Source organism: Aplidium turbinatum, chromosome 9, assembly GCF_918807975.1.
Source record: "Aplidium turbinatum chromosome 9, kaAplTurb1.1, whole genome shotgun sequence".
In the NCBI taxonomy this organism is placed as follows: Eukaryota; Metazoa; Chordata; class Ascidiacea; order Aplousobranchia; family Polyclinidae; genus Aplidium; species Aplidium turbinatum.
In genome coordinates, this window is record NC_137480.1 from 1,666,590 (window position 1) to 1,683,188 (window position 16,599).

The 16,599-nt window shown below is 40.0% G+C and overlaps 1 protein-coding gene across 2 annotated transcripts in view; it reads left to right on the forward strand.

Moving 5' to 3' along the window:
* LOC145776600 (uncharacterized) overlaps positions 1–16,370 on the forward strand; it is a 67,348-nt gene extending 50,978 nt beyond the window's left edge. For both annotated transcript variants that reach the window (XM_082587830.1, XM_082587829.1), the window contains 7 exons: positions 8,602–8,727; positions 8,888–8,945; positions 13,050–13,244; positions 13,648–13,749; positions 14,452–14,527; positions 14,988–15,033; positions 15,340–16,370. In XM_082587830.1, the coding sequence (XP_082443956.1) occupies positions 8,602–8,727; positions 8,888–8,945; positions 13,050–13,244; positions 13,648–13,749; positions 14,452–14,527; positions 14,988–15,033; positions 15,340–15,575 (839 nt within the window). In that variant the 3' untranslated portion in view covers positions 15,576–16,370. The remainder of the gene's footprint in view (positions 1–8,601; positions 8,728–8,887; positions 8,946–13,049; positions 13,245–13,647; positions 13,750–14,451; positions 14,528–14,987; positions 15,034–15,339) is intronic.
* The last annotated feature ends 229 nt before the right edge of the window (positions 16,371–16,599 follow it).

Genomic DNA, 16,599 nt, shown 5'->3' on the forward strand with positions numbered 1-16,599 from the left:
GAGGGTCGCACGTTGTCCTCTCCTCTATGTCATTGTTTCCTTGTAATCACTATAAATGCGAAACTTTCTTTTGTCGCATAACGAATAAATAGACACACGGGTATGTCTTTGCCCACGAGCCAACAGGTCTCAGCCAATCCTGGTTTAATTTTGTGTTTTCTTATTGAAACTGAGGTATCGAGGTCGATTGAGTTTCCGATCTTTTTTGGTATAGCAATAACAACACTAACGGCGCAGAGAAGATGTAGATAACATCAATAACAAACACAAAGAAATGAGGTAGGTGTGAGGTACAAGTAGCACCTTTGAACCCTGGGCAGTCGCCATGGATTGTTACACTATGGGTCTCGGGGAACACTGGTCTTGATCACACACCAAACTAACAAGTGGGTCCACGTCCCACCTCATGGGCAACAACCTCGACTGGTTGGCTAAAACTTGTTAGAAATCCTGCTGCCTTGCAGGAAATACTTTTTTAAGTAAAGGCTAGGCCCACCGCCAATAACTGTGGTTAGCGTCAGGAAGGGCATCCGGCTGGAAAATCTTTGCTCCAAAATATTATTTAAATGCAGCAAAAGCTAAAAATGGCCCCTAGTCCCCAGCAGCCCTTAGATGGGCAAGGGGTGCGAAGAATCTCTGGGTTCCGAGAAAACAAAAAAACATTGAAAAAAGATTATGGTGTTAGAATCGGATGCTGGAATGTGGGAAGTTTGTGTGGTAAAGGAACTGAAATATGTGAAGAACTAAGAAAAAGAAGGGTGGATATATGTTGCCTAGAGGAAGTAAGATGGAGGGGACAGTCAGCGCGGTTTTTAGGTGTCAATGGGAGGAGATATAAGTTATGGTGGTCAGGAAATAACACAGGAATCGGTGGTGTTGGTTTCTTGGTAAAAGAGGAATTGTGTGAGAAAGTAATAGAAGTTAGAAGAAGGAGTGACAGAGTGATGACAATGGTACTTGCTTTTGAAGAGGAGGTAGTGAGGCTAATCTGTGCATATGCACCTCAAAGTGGTAGGGATTACTTAGAAAAGGAAAGTTTTTATGATGTTTTGGCAGAGGAATGGGATTTACGGAGTTCAAAAGAGTTGGTGTTTGGATTAGGAGATTTTAATGGACATGTTGGAAAACAAGCAAATGGGTTCGAGGGTATTCATGGAGGGTATGGTTTTGGGGAGAGAAACATGGAAGGAAGAATGCTACTTGAATTTTGTGATGAAAGGAAACTTTGTATTGCCAACACATGGTTTAAAAAGAAAGAGAAAAGGAAGGTGACTTACAGCTCAGGAGGACATGAGTCGGAAATTGATTTTATTGTGGTTGGGCAGGAACAGAGAAAGTACTTGAAGAATGTGAAAGTAATTCCGTGGGAGTTGCAGCATAGACTAGTAGTAGGAGACTTAAATATGAAAAAAGTGAAGAAAATTGTGAAGAAAGAACGAGTTTTTGTGAGAAATGTGTGGAAACTGGAGGAAAAAGAAACGAGAATTAAGTTTGTGAAAAGAGCAAAAGAGCTGGTAAACATGAGTGCGCAGGACTTGTGGGCTTCATTTCAGAAAGGTGTCCTAGCAGCATGTGATGAAGTATGTGGGAAAAAGAAAGTGAGGAGGGGTCGTGGAGACACATGGTGGTGGGATGAAGAGGTGAAGCATGCGATTTCACAGAAAAGAGATGCATACAAGCAGTGGCGCAAAAATGGGTCAGAAGAGAATAAAAAGAAGTATAAGAGTATGAAAAAGAAGGCAAAGAGGGTTGTTGCAAGAGCTATGAAGAATGGTGCTGAGGAGGAACTTAATAAAATGGGGGAAAGCCAAAACAAAGTATTCAGACTCATAAAGCAAATGAAAAAGGATGGGAATGATATTGTAGGGGGAAGATGTATAAGGAGTGGAGATGGGAAGTTGCATTTCAGCCCGGAAAGCAGAGGAGAAGTGTGGAAGGAACATATGGAAAATGTTATGAATAAGGAGAATGTATGGGATCATATGACAGAGGTTGATCTGGTGGAGGGTCCAGTGGGAAAGGTTACTCGTGATGAAGTGGTGGAGGCAATGGGGCAAATGAAACTGCATAAAGCAGCCGGTCCATCAGAAGTGATCGTAGAGATGATAAAAGCAAGTGGAGAGTTGGGAATTGAAGTAATGCTACAACTTAGCCAAAGGGTATTAGATGGAGAGGGAATGCCGGAGGAGTGGAAGCATAGTACTCTTGTTCCATTGTTCAAGAGAAAAGGGGATGTGAGAAGTTGCAGTGCATATAGAGGTGTAAAACTACTAGAGCATGGAATGAAAATTGTGGAGCGAATACTAGAAAAGAGGTTGAGAAGATTGGTGAAATTAAATGATATGCAGTTTGGATTTATGCCAGGAAAAGGTACAGTGGATGCTCTGTTTATATTGAGAAGAATGCAGGAGGAATACCGAGAGAAGCAGAGAAAACTATATATGTGTTTCGTCGACTTAGAAAAGGCATTTGACAGAGTACCAAGGAAAGTGATGGAGTGGGCAATGAGGAAAAGAGGTATACCGGAGGTAATAGTGAGAGCTGTGATGTCTATGTATGAGGATGCAAGAACAAAAGTGAGAGTTGGATCAAATTATTCAAACGAGTTTTTTGTGAAGGTTGGTGTACACCAAGGATCAGTTTTGTCACCTCTGATATTTGCTATTGTGGTTGACGTTGTAACTGAAGGAGTGAGGGAGGGCTTATTGAGTGAAATTTTGTATGCAGACGACCTGGTCTTGACAAGTAATAGTATGGAGGGACTGGAGAGAAAGTTTGAGAAATGGAAAGAAGCATTTGAAACTAAGGGTATGAAGGTGAATCTTGAAAAAACAAAAGTGATGGTGAGTGGAGCAGAAGGAACAGTTGTTGAGAGCAAAGTAGATCCCTGTGGAATATGTGGCAAGAGAGTGATGAGAAATTCAATGCAATGCAAGGAATGTGGAAAGTGGGTACATGCAAGATGTGCTAATGTCAAGAGAGCCGCAACAAGATTGGCGAAGTGTTTTGTTTGTGGGAAATGCAGTAAAGGAAGGAATGAAGTGGAAGGCCATGATGATGAGTTCTGCCATGGCATCGAAACAGTGACAGACTTCTGTTATCTGGGTGATCGGATAAATGGAAGTGGTGGATGTGAAGCAGCGGTGACAACAAGGGCAAGATTGGGCTGGGCAAAGTTCAGGGAATGTGGGGAAATGTTGTATGGCAGAAAATTCTCACTAAGGATGAAAGGGAAAGTATATCGGAGCTGTGTGCGGCCTGCAATGCTATATGGTAGCGAGACATGGATATTGAGAGAGAGTGAACTGGCAATCCTGAGAAGAACGGAAAGGTCAATGGTGAGAGCAATGTGTGGGGTGAAAACGAGAAGGGAAAAAAGGACTGAAGAATTGTTGGATATGCTAGAGATGAGAGAGACCATAGACCAACTGGCAAGGGCAAATGGAGTAAGATGGTATGGACATGTGATAAGGAGGGAGGAAGGAAGTTTTCTTAGAAAGGCACTAGATCTAAAGGTGGATGGGAAGAGGAAACGCGGTCGTCCAAGAAGAACGTGGAAACAACAAGTGAAGGATGAATTTAAAAAAGTCGGACTGAAGGAGGAAGATGCAAGGGACAGGGTGAAATGGAGAAAAGGGATTAAAACAATTGCTGCGCGGAAACAATCGGCCACCCCCACTAGTGGGGAACAAACCGACGATGGATTATGATGATGATGATGATGAAAGAGATAATGTCATAAAGACGCTAACAGTATACACGATTACACGGTCATCAATAATTAACGTTACAACTTCAAACAACTGTATTTAACAAATGGTAGATAACTTTTGAGTAATAAACATATATTGTATATTGTCAAATAAATAAATATTTAGGAAAAACAGGTTTTACTCTATGTGTCCGCCATTTGCGTCGATAACAAGTCGGAGACGCTTCGAAAAGGACCTGCAAGAGTCATGAATAACTCTTAGAGGTATTTTAGTTCATTCTTTTTTCAGATTAGCCTTCAGCGCTTCCAAACTTTTGTGGTGTTTAGTCGTAACCTTGTTCTCCACGTAAGGCCGGATGCCGAAGTCTAGGGGGTTCAGGTCTGGGGATAAAGGAAGTCATTCTTTCTTGGAAATGAAGAACGGCACATCGCCTGAAAACCAGTTTTGATTTCTCACAGCTCCAAATGAAGGGACAGAATCTTGTTGGAATGACCAATTACATTTTCTGAAGTGTTTCTCTGCCCAAGGCAACAATGAACCCTCAAGAATATCATTTCGGTAGTTTTCTTGGTTCAATTTCACTCTTTGGTCCACAAAAATTAATGGACTCCTTCCTGATTCGTGCCTCCTCCTTCAAAGCGTGAGAGCAAAATTCTGGCTCTGGAGAGACATTTCTCAATGGTATTGGCATTTAGCAACTGTTTCTTCATGTGTTTGAATGGGCTCATCTTCAAATCCTTCTTGAGAACTGTGAACATAGTTGCATGGCCCACTTTCGCCTCCTTTGCCAGTTTTTGAATGGATCCCTTGGGGTTTCGTCGCACCTTTTCTTTGGTTGCTTTTATAAATTTTGAAGTTTTGGCGCTTCGAGGGCGACTTGACCCGGTCGATTTTTGACACTTTCAGTTTCTTTGTGCCTTTTGAGAGTTCTCCAGACCAACATTCTGTTAATTTTTGAGTCCTTGCAAGTATCACTCCTTGACTTGCCGATTTGAAGAGCTCTACAATAGCTATTCTTTTATTCAAATTTTCGTTCATGTCCCATAAAATTTACTGGACTCCCACTCGGCATAAAATCATAAAAAATCATAAAATTTGGCTTGATTTAGAAAAAATCATAAAATAGCATAAAATTTAGACACAATCATAAAAAATCATAAAATTTAGTTGATAGAGAACTGAGCATGTAAAAATCAAAAATTTTGTAATAGTGTGATGTGTAATAGTTGTGAAGTTCCAACCATAATGACAGCATAAAATACCGATTGTGATGGCCGTCTGTGGAATGCGCTGATTTAGGATAACATGTGGTTGCGTAATCAAGTCCAGCGTTGCCTGTGGAGCTGGAATTAGATAAGGAGCGTAACGTATACTATATACTCGAGTATAGGTCGATGGAAAAAAACTCCTAACTTCATTTTTATGACAAAAACTCAGTCAGCGAATGAACATTCAGCGCTGGTAGACATTGAATCAATATTAAAAATATGCTAATGTCCGCCAGCAATTGTTTATCTCGGACGAAAAAGCATATCCAGTTGTGCGAAGAAGAAACTGTAACTTCTGACGTGAGCGGTTGAACTCAAACAAAACAAGGCCAGCAAAATGTGCTATCATGGCGTTCTTGAAGCAAAGATACTTGCAATGTGTGAGAATTATTTTGAATTATTTATTGTTCCCTGCATCCTGTTCATACAGCTTTTCGTAAAGGAATATTAAAGCTTTCATTTGATGTGGATGGGTGTTTCCATGAAGTGCATTTCTTTTTCAAACTTTCAAGTGCACGTCGTGAAGATTATGTATCATTGGAAGAGGTAACTAAAGTTACAGCTCAATATGCCATGCAACATGTTCAGACTCGATGGCTCTCCATGAAATATGTTGCTGTCAGAATTGTTGAGCAATGGCCAAATCTAAAACATTACTTCCTGCAGTTTTTGCCTAAGCAAAAAAAATTGAAGTCAAACATTGCATCCACCCAGAGATACAAAAGGATTTCAGAAGCATTAAAGGATCCATTGACTGAAGCTTGTATTTCATTTGTATCGTTTGCTTCTGGTGACTTTGACCGGTTTTTAGTCCTATTCCAATGTGAAGAGCCACTGATTCACATTCTTTACTCAGCAATGTGCTATCTGATCACGGCTTTGCTTAGTAAATTCATCAAAAAAAGAGCATATCATCCACAGAGTCAGAAAATCTTTTGCTTGATGTCTCAAACAAAGAACTTCAGAAGCCGTTGAACTTGATTGATGCTGGAACACGAGCAAAAGTTTTACTTAGTGATGTTGCAGTCCTTACTGAAGCTGACAAGAAGAAATTTAAATCTGAGTGTATAAACTTTTTTGTGGTTGCTACAAGTTATCTTTTACATCATTTGCCATTACATTCATCTGTTATCAAGCAGGCACAATTTTTGCACCCAGAAAAAAGAAATGATGTTGGAGCTACAACTTCTATCGCCAATCTAACTTGGACAGTCTCCAATTGCCTTGAAAAGTGCCTTGCAAATGCTTTTGCAATTGATGTATCTGTTTCAAGAGAAGAGCTTTGTGATAAGGTAAGACTGCAGTTGTTACGGTATCAATCTGAGGACATTCCAGATGAGTTTTACAAGAAGACTGATCTTGAAAGTAGCAATAACACCAATTCTCAATCTTCTTACTGGACTCAAACGCTAATCAAATGTGGTTTAACACCCCTACCAAAAGTGTCTTCCTACAAGAGAATTGATTATTATTGGACAAAAATTGGAGGCCTGTTAGATGATGCTGGGATAAAAAAAATATGCGCAACTGTTTAGTCTGGCAAAGTGTGTTCTAACATTAAGTCACGGTAATGCCAGTCCTGAAAGAGGTTTCTCCATTAATAAACTTTTGATTGATTCACATGGTTGTACTCTTAAAGAAAACACAATTGTTGCACTGAGAATGGTGAAAGATGAACTAAATCGGTATGATGACGAGGTAAACTTTCCCATTAACAAAACACTAGTCTCAGAAGTGAAGGGTGCTCGTGCAAAGTATGTAGCTGACCTTGAGCAGCAAAGAGCTCTGAAAGAAACATTGAGAAAAGAGAAAGAAAGTGCTCAGGCTACTGTTGAAGCCAACAATATGGCAGAAAAACAAAAGAGAATCGAAACAATTGAAGATGAAATTCGAAGAACTGAAGAAAGCATTAAAGCTGCTGATGAAATTATTGGAGATGGGCATGCAAAGCTTCAGGAGGCATTGTCAAACAAAGCGTTGGACCGGAAAGTTCTTCAAGCAGCTGAAGCAAGAATTGACATCGGCCGTGATTGCAAAAGAAAATGTGAGAAATTACTTGCTAGGCTCCAAACTGAAATTAAAAAGAAAAGATCGTAAAAGTGAATTCTTTACCAATTAACTTTGTCTCAACAACTTAAGGTGACTTTGAAATTGAACAAACTTGCCATTTTCAGTCTTATTTCTTTCATTTCTATTTTGTTCGTGAAATGTTTCAACTGCCTTGCTGTGAGTGTGAAGTAGCCTAAATTGTGCTGACTTGCAATCAGTATCTCTCTCTCTCTCACTTGTTTGCATTTTCTTGATTCACTGTGGTTGTTTGATTTACTTGATTTTTTTAGGTTTTTTGTACTTAATTATATTTCGATTCTGGCTGATTATTTGAATTTTATGGTACAGTTTCATCCGATTGAAAATGTCTGAAAATTTTGTTTACATCCTATCATTTTCCAATTCAGTGTTGTGAAGGGGCTGCTCTAACTTATACTGTGAATGGCCGCTATAGTTTTCCAAAGGGTCACTTTGGCCACTAGTCGAGTAAGGCCTAGGCCTATATTATGTTTTCTACTTCTACACAAAAGCTGTATGTTTGCTTTGACGTGATGACTTGCATTGACTGTTTTTTCCGTAATCGCTTCTTATGCTTAAAATGTAGGCTAATAAGAAAAACTTTAAAAAATTAAATATAACAAAACATCGAGCTCTGATGTAAAATCATAAAAAAAGCATAAAATTTTAATGAAAAATCATAAAAAAATCATAAAATAGCCCAAAAATATCATAAAAAATCATAAAAATGTTGGCTTTTTTGGCATAAAATCATAAAAAAATAGGAAAACCTTGAGTGGGACCCCTGAATTTAGGCCTAAAAGTATAATATCGAGAAATATTCAATTTATTAACATTGTAACGCTAAATATTGATGTTAAATACAGTTGTTTGAAGTTGTAACGTTAATTAATTAATTATTGATGACCCTGTAGTCGTTGGCATTTAAGTTTCAACCATAAACAGATGAAACCAAGCAACCACACGGCATTTAACATAATATATTAAACTGAACATAAACTATCTACGAACGTTTTCGGCCCTTTTCAAGTAACGAAAAAATAACTGATTTTACATCTACATTGAAATAAATAACTGATTTCACACTAAATTGAAAACGAAATGCATAAGAATGAAACGGCAAAGCAGAGGAGAAAGGCACATCACATGGCGGTTAATTTCGCGAGGCAAACACGAATGGTGTGGTATGGCCGAAAACGTTCGTAGATAGTTTATGTTCAGTTTAATATATTATGTTAAATGCCGTGTAGTTACTTGGTTTCATCTGTTTATGGTTGAAGAAAGTCACCTCTTTACCAAAATTGTATTTAGGTTTCAAGTTTACTATATAGTAAACTTGAAATATACGAAATCACATGATATATATCATGTGATTTCGTTGGAACTGGTGCTTTGTGCAGTTCTTAGACCTTATCGTAACTACATGTCCTGATTGTCGGGTTTCTAACTATTTGGATGAACTGAACGATTGTTGCGTTAGTTTTGTATCGATGGACAACATGTGCCGCACAACATGTGCCGCACAAGAGTTTCAATCCCATTATATTTTGCAGCAACTGATGAAGTATTTGTTGCGCCACCTTGTGTTGAGAGTATTGATGACTATGCTGTCAGTGGAGGCGCTACAAACACATCAGAAGAGTCCATGGAAGACAAGGAAGTTACCTGCCCAGCAGACGGTGAGCTCGGGTTGTGGTGGATAATCATCAACAATTCAACATTGTTCATCGCTGGCTGCTTCGAGACTTGTGCATCAAGTTGACGTCATAAACGACGAATCTTTTGTCTAATTTGTTCTCGTGATTAGTTTGCAACTTATCATCGATCATTGTGTGGCAGGAATGTTCGGGATCCTGGATGAGCTGATGGAAGGCAGAGGCAAGATCGCGCGAAAAAGGTTGGTGCTTCCAGTAACAATAGTTGCTTCCCTGTGACGCGTGCTCATTACATCAGACCTGAGTCGGTTACACCAGTGGTTCCCAACCTTTTTAGGCTTACGGCACCGTTCAGAAAAGAAAAACATTGTGTGGCACGGCACCTCTTGGCAGACCAACAATCTTTACCTCGAATTTAGTAAGTTGATGGAACAAACCTTAACAGTTTCATGCAAAAGACTTCAACAGATAGCCTATTTGTAGCTTCCGTACCTGACTTTCAGCTCTAAGTGTGGAGAAAAGCAGGCAAGTTTGTTTATCGTGTGTGCTCTTGGAAAAGGTAAACACCTTCAGAAATCAACACAATTTTGCCTCAATTTTACTTAGAAAATTGAATACCATTTTTATACAAAAAATACCAGGTAAAGTTTACTTGTTTTTCAAGTCATTGTGAAATTTAATATACTGCTCTACCCTTTGCAGACAAACATCTTTCCATGCACAGCATCCATGTACTGAACTATAATCAGCAACAACTTGTACAGACATTGACACCACATATTCATACCCTAAACAATTATTGGTCTGCCTCTCGGCAGTCGAGTGCAGCAAGAATTGACAGCGATAGACCTTGTTTCGCCCATGAGGCTGGGCTCTGTTTTTCGCGCAACTGGGTAGGGCTCATCAGTATCGCACCACTAACTCATGCCTCATAGTTCTCAACCGCTGCTTTTATCAGTCAATTTAATCCTTACCTTTGTCGAAGGAAAACAATTAAACTAACTGTCACCAAGGATATGCACTTTTAAGGAACGATCTTCCTGGCGTCAGCACTATCTGACTACTCACTATAGAAACACAAACAGTGTCCACAAATAGTGCATTATCAACACTTAGGTTAAACATCGGCAACTTTAAAAGTAGCTTTCAGGTTTAGTGGGAAATTCTCCCTCTTTTGGAATTAGCTTACTTCAGTAAAAACCGACGCATATGCTTGCGTTGATGTCAGGCCCGGATTTAGGGGGGCAGAGGGGGCAGTTTCCCCGGGCCCCCCGACTTTTGAAGGGCCCCCCTATGTGGAAAAAAATGTGATTTTATGTTATTTTTTTCCTTTTGGCCTTTAAAGTTTCTGCAAAATGCTGTGTAGTACTGGACTGATGCTACTGTAGACGTAGAGATGATTTTTCGCGCCGTAGGAGCGAAAAATTGTTTTGCACGGGGGCCCCCCGATTTAAAAGTGCCCCGGGCCCCCCATCAGCTAAATCCGGCCCTGGTTGATGTGCGCATGCGCCATGTACATTAAAGAGTGCGCTCAGCTATTCACAAAGTACGATTCATTACTCCCTCAATCTGATTCTACCGCCAAGGCTTGAAACAATGAGAGTATACTTGGTCACATTATACTGAAAGAACATGACGGGACGCGGTTGCACATGTCTGCCTTAGATCAAGGGTTCCCAAACTGTGTGCGCGGCACACTGGTGTGTGCGAGAGGCTTGCAAGTGTGCCGCGAAAGTCTGGTAATTTGAATGTCGTAAGCGCACCGATCAATATGCTTTCTTCTAAATTTAGGTTAGAGCATATTGGCTCTCTTGTGATTTACTGCTGGCACTTTACTGCGTAAATGTAAATTCCTTGATCATCGGACCCCTCCCAACTCCCACCATTTAACCGTGCACGGACATTTTGCCGAAAGACATTTTGGCAAAACCCATTTTGCCGAAAGACATTTTGCCGAAAGGACATTATGCCGAAGGACATTTTGCCGAATGGACAAATTGCCGAAAGGACTAATTGCCGAATGGACAAATTGCCGAAACAATTTGGAAAAAAATTACTTTAAAATGACACAAAATCTCGTTACGATGCAAGCAGTGCCTTTGAAATAGAATTACTTTGCTACTATTGTTTGCCTTCGTTCCATCGCTTTGGAATATGCACGATCGAGTTGTTCATGATCTTCCTCGTACTAACAATTCCATCGAAGGATGGCACCATGGTTTCGACCAACGAGTCTCCATCACACACCCTACGATACGTCGACTGACAGTAAAGTTGATGAAGGAACAATCGCACTACGAACTAATCCTGGAGCAGTTATCAACTGGCGTTCAATTGGCGCCACCAAATAAAAATATAAGGTTGTGAACGATAGACTAAAACACATTGTGGCGAATATCGATACATATAACACTTCTGTCGGATACTTACGCGCTGTCGCACATAATTTGTGAGTGAAATCTGTTTGTGAATGATATTTATGTGTTATTAGGTTATGATAATACATGGAAGCAAATAAGCCATGTTGATGCGCAATCTGCCGCAGGCGGAGATAACGACCAATGATGATGATGAATACATATAATAGCCTACATTTGTATAATTTCGGCAATTTGTCTAATCGGCATTAGGCTAATTCCTTTCGGCAATTAGTCCTTTCGACAAAATGAGTTTCGACAAAATGTCCATTCGGCAAAATGTCTTTTGGCAAAATGGGTTTCGGCAAAATGTCTTTCGGCAAAATGTCCGGGTACCCATTTAACTGCGTAGTAAAAATCTTCGTATTCCTGCTGGATTATCACCAGCTTGAGAGCAGCAGGAGAAACTGTTCGTTAAGCATGCATAGCTTCTTATAGCCGAGCCACGATGTCATCGATAGTTGGTAGTTTTTGGATGAACATGCGTCAAAAGTATCGTGGCATTGCTCGGCAAGCCATTTGTATTTTATTACCATTTACCAGAGCTTACTTGTGCGAATCAGCATTATCTGCACTGACACTGATCAAGCTCTAAAGCAAAACTATTTATGCATAAAAATATACAGGATTACACATCTTTCACATTGCAGCAAAAGTTGCCTACATGACTTTTCTGGCATACATTGATTAAAATAAAGCTAACTAGTAACTTCTTGTTTCTATCATCAATAGTTTGTTCCGTGCGCGGACATTTTGCCGAAAGACATTTTTCCGAAACCTATTTTGCCGAAAGACATTTTGCCGAAAGGACATTATGCCGAATGGACAAATTGCCTAAAGGACTAATTGCCGAACGGACTAATTGCCGAAAGGACTAATTGCCGAAAGGACTAATTGCCGAATGGACAAATTGCCGAAACAATTTGGAAAAAAATTACTTTGAAGTGACACAAAGTCTCGTTACTATGCAAGCAGTGCTTTTGAAATAGAATCACTTTGCTGCTGTTTGTTTGCCTAAAAATTACTTTGAAGCGAGACCAAGTCTCGTTACTATGCAAGCAGTGCCTTTGAACTGGTAATTATTTTGAAGTGACACCAAGTCGCAAGTCTCATTGCTATGCAAGCAATGCCTTTGAACTGATAATTATTTTGAAGTGACACCAAGTCTCGTTACCATGCAAGCAGTGGCTTTGAAATACTGTAGTAATTACTTTGCTACTGTTGTTTGCCTAAAAATTGCTTTATATACAGTATCCACAGTTTTTGGAAATCAGTATTAGTTTGAAGTGACACCAAGTCTCATCTATAGGTATAGGCTCTAGGCTATGCAGTCTCCACAGGTTTTGGAGATCAGTATTAGACGTTCGCTTATACATATAACACTTCTGTCGGATACTTACGCGCTGTCGCACATAATTTGTGTATGAAATCTGTTTGTGAATGACATTTATGTGTTATTAGGTTATGATAATACATAAAATGCATTTGTATAATTTCGGAAATTTGTCCATTCGGCATTTAGTCCTTTCGGCAATTAGTCCTTTCGGCAAAATGAGTTTCGGCAAAATGTCCATTCGGCAAAATGTCTTTTGGCAAAATGGTTTCGGCAAAATGTCCTTTCGGCAAAATGTCTTTTGGCAAAATGGTTTCGGCAAAATGTCTTTCGGCAAAATGTCTTTCGGCAAAATGTCCGGGTACCAGTTTGTTCAGCGTAGCAGCTTCGGTCAACCAGTGAATGAAAAGCAATACTTTGAAAAAACAGCGACGTAGCAAACCAATGTGCCGCGGTAGTTTCCGAATTCTTTGGTATGCCCTGGTCCAAAAACGTTTGAAAACGACTTCCTGAGTTACATCCATGGAGATTTTTCTCTTTTGGTTGACTTCATGTAGCGATGTGAAGTGAACGGTGTCTTTGCTGTGATGCTACAGGACAGACGTGTCCAGCTCGCGGGACAGGGATTCACTGCGGAGGTGGATGCGATATCGCAGGAAAGAACGCGTGGCGGAGTACCGCGCCGAGTTGACAAAGTTGCGAAACGCGGAAGCGCATCCTTACCAGTCGAAGCAAGTCGTCACCGATGGACAACTCCGCGGCATGCAGAAGAAGCGTCGAGCCGGGAAGAGGTAATTGCTCATTGGCATCTATGTTGTGAAATTTTATGTTGCAAAATTCCTTGTGTTGCTTCAGGTTGATGACGTGCACTGCTTCAAGCTGATTAGCCGGCTCGGCGTTCAATCCTTGCTTCTTATTTTTGTTATAAAGCTGTTGCTTTTTTGCTGAACGTGCAGCTGGATGCGTGATAGGCAGACTTTAATTTGCACTTGTTTATATTTTGCATGGTGTGCTTAGTTGATTGTGGCCTTTACTTTTAAGGTGAAATAATATTCATTTTGAGTTGATGTTCATTACATTCTATAAATTAAACATTGACTACAACAACTCTCAAGTGCTTGTGTTGCCACGCTATGAAGGAAGTGCCATTATGACGACATGACGAGATTGTTAATTGTTTTTATCACACGACAGGGAGATGTTGGTGGCGCACATGGACGCGCGAATCGATGACAGCTTTAAGATAATGGGGGAGTTGCGTCGGTCGGCCACAAGGGCGCCCAAAATTGACCAGAGGTAAGCGTATAAGGAGGGTGAGTGGTATCTGCCGTTGCTTTGTAACGCACTGTTTTTACTTGAATATAATCCTCTCTTGTATGTAAACCGCACAAACGCCAAAGCAATCATAAGCGCAGACTCACAAACAAACATTGCACCAGCTGCATTCCGCGGTAAAAATTTTATGTTTTGTATTGCTATTCCATCCCGATAGCTAAACTTAAAAAATACGATATACTGTACCTTTGACTCTGAAAACGAACAAATTGTATTGTCAAGCAATAATAGTTCAGTTCTTGCATCACACTTCAACGGCAACTGGTTACACCCAATAGATGGGACCGCTTAAAAGTGGCGACATTTTCAACCGCAGTAATGAGTTCACTCTGCCCGGTGAGCGAATTTGTAAATTACACGTGGAGAGACACAATTTTTCATATTTTCTTCATTTTGTGTTTATCCATCCACAATTTACAAATACGCCTTCAGCGAATGTATGGACTTCTTGACGCTATTAACGCTCTTTGCATCTCCTCCGCATTGTGGAATGCGGTTGGGCATTTGTACTGGGCCTTCGATCTTAGTTTAGCCACGTGCCAATTTGTTTCGCACCGAGCACTTTCGGCGGCATTCTCTTTGTCAGCAAACGTATGTTCAATGTCATATGTGATTTCTATTTCCCCTGTATTATTATTATTATTATTATGCTTCTATGTTTAGGGGCCATCGCAGAACACCTCTACGTGAAAGGAATGGCCCCCGCCCCATCAAATCTCGTTCTGTCCCTTACAACAAGGTATGTTATGCCATGATTCTGGAGCCATGATTCTTGAAACTTTATGCGACAGTTGGTTGATCATCATGTTGATTGTTGAGCTGCTAATTGGATCGATAGTGCCTCGAGTATCACTGATGCTTGCCCGGAGATGATCATGGGATGGACGAGTGTGGTGTTGCGGCATAATGGAAAGTTTTTAAGGCTTTCTATATACTTCCAAACAAAACTTCGCTCCTAAACTTTTCATCAAATGTTTTTATGGATTCAGCTGATGATCCAATAGGATGCGCATTGCGCAGTGTGACAAACATTTGAAATACAGTAAACAATATCACACCAAATCAGAATTTCTATTTGAATAAGATTATACTGAAGAAGCCACACTTGTGTGGTAAAAGCTCTATATTTTAATAAATTGATTTTTCTGATTTGGTTTGGTATTGTTTATTTTTATCTACTGTTTGTTCTTTATTTACAGAGGAAACCCACCAGTCCGACCGACGATTCATCTGTCAACACTACCGGTAATATTCGAACCTTTAACACTGATCAATTAATGTGGCAACATAGTGCAACTATTCTTATGACTTCTTCGCCTGACAGATTTGTTCCACCCGAAGGTGATCTGGTTTGGTTGGGCACGTTCTCATTGTCAGTGTTTTATCCAACACGCGCGTTTTAGTGCAAATTTCCGCATTCAATCAAGATTCAACTTTGTTTTGGCAACACTGACTTTCGACCCGAGGGTGACCCTTGTTAAATAATTGCTTCCGACCACGGTCCACTTTCCCGATTGGTGAATCACTGAGGGGTATTATTTTCTTTTACAGAACAATTTGGAGACGTCAGCATTTCAAGTGTGCTCAGCGCCTGGACATTGAGCGATGACGTCAAGCGCGCGCTGTATGGTACTATGACATCATCACGACGTGGAAAAGTGACGTTTCATGTCGATTCTCCATCTGCAGATCGAAGGTCACGTGATACGGAAAGTCTTTTGAATGACGTTGACTGGAATGATGTCGATGCTATGGTAGCGTCAGTGGACCAACATAGTGACGTTTAGCTTGTTTCATATGATGCACAACGAAAGTCTCATGATGCAAGCAGTTTCGCATAGATCTTAGATTATCTCTTGAAATTATTTTTTTCACAATTTTTCTTTTTCCATTTTTCCGCCAACTGGGTTCTCGTTTCAAGATTAAACACTAAACTATATTAATCAATTCAGTATTAGAGGTTCGACCACATGAGTGGCTATCAGTAAATTGACTTTATCAAACAAGAATTTCTCATAAAAGCAATCCACTGAGCAAGCCATCCTTTTGCAGCAAAAGTTCAGATGCAATCGGTTTTACTGATTGGCGATAGATGATTTAGGGGCCTTTGTATTACACACTTTTATATTGGTGTTGCTAATAAAAGAAATGTCATGGACTAACCAGAAAGACAACGATGTTAAACGGTAGAAGAGGGTAAATTGGCCATTTTTGAGTAGGCCTACAAATGTTTTGTAAAGTTTTCATTCAGATTTGATTCAGCAGTGGTTTGAAGATTCACATATTTAACCCTCTGTCTACCGTGGGGTCCAATGGATCCCAAAACAAATTTTGCTCTGCGATTTCTCAGGACATATAGCAGATGCGATATTGATATACCTTGACTTTTCACAGCTTTTCTTGTTCTTTAGGACCATATAATAATTATTGATCTCAAACAAAATTTTGTAGCATAGAAAAAAAATAATAGCATCTTGTACCGTGGGGTCCAATGGACCCCAAGCCTGCTGCATTCGAAGTAATCTTGTATCACAACAGTACGAAAAGAGTAGTCGACACTATTGACAGAATTTTAGGAAATACAGTTCCAAAAGAATGACAAGATGGCCGAGAGCTCTATTTTACAATATAATCGATGTCACTGCTGTCAATGCTTTTGTGATATAGGCATCAATTGCAAGGCGAAAATAGCAGCACAACATTGAAGCATGCCTGCATGAAAGAGAAAAAAAATTTATATCCAACTAGGAAAAGAGCTTGCTGGATTACCAGCTTCGACTTCAATATCAACAAAGCATCTAAATCCGCAAC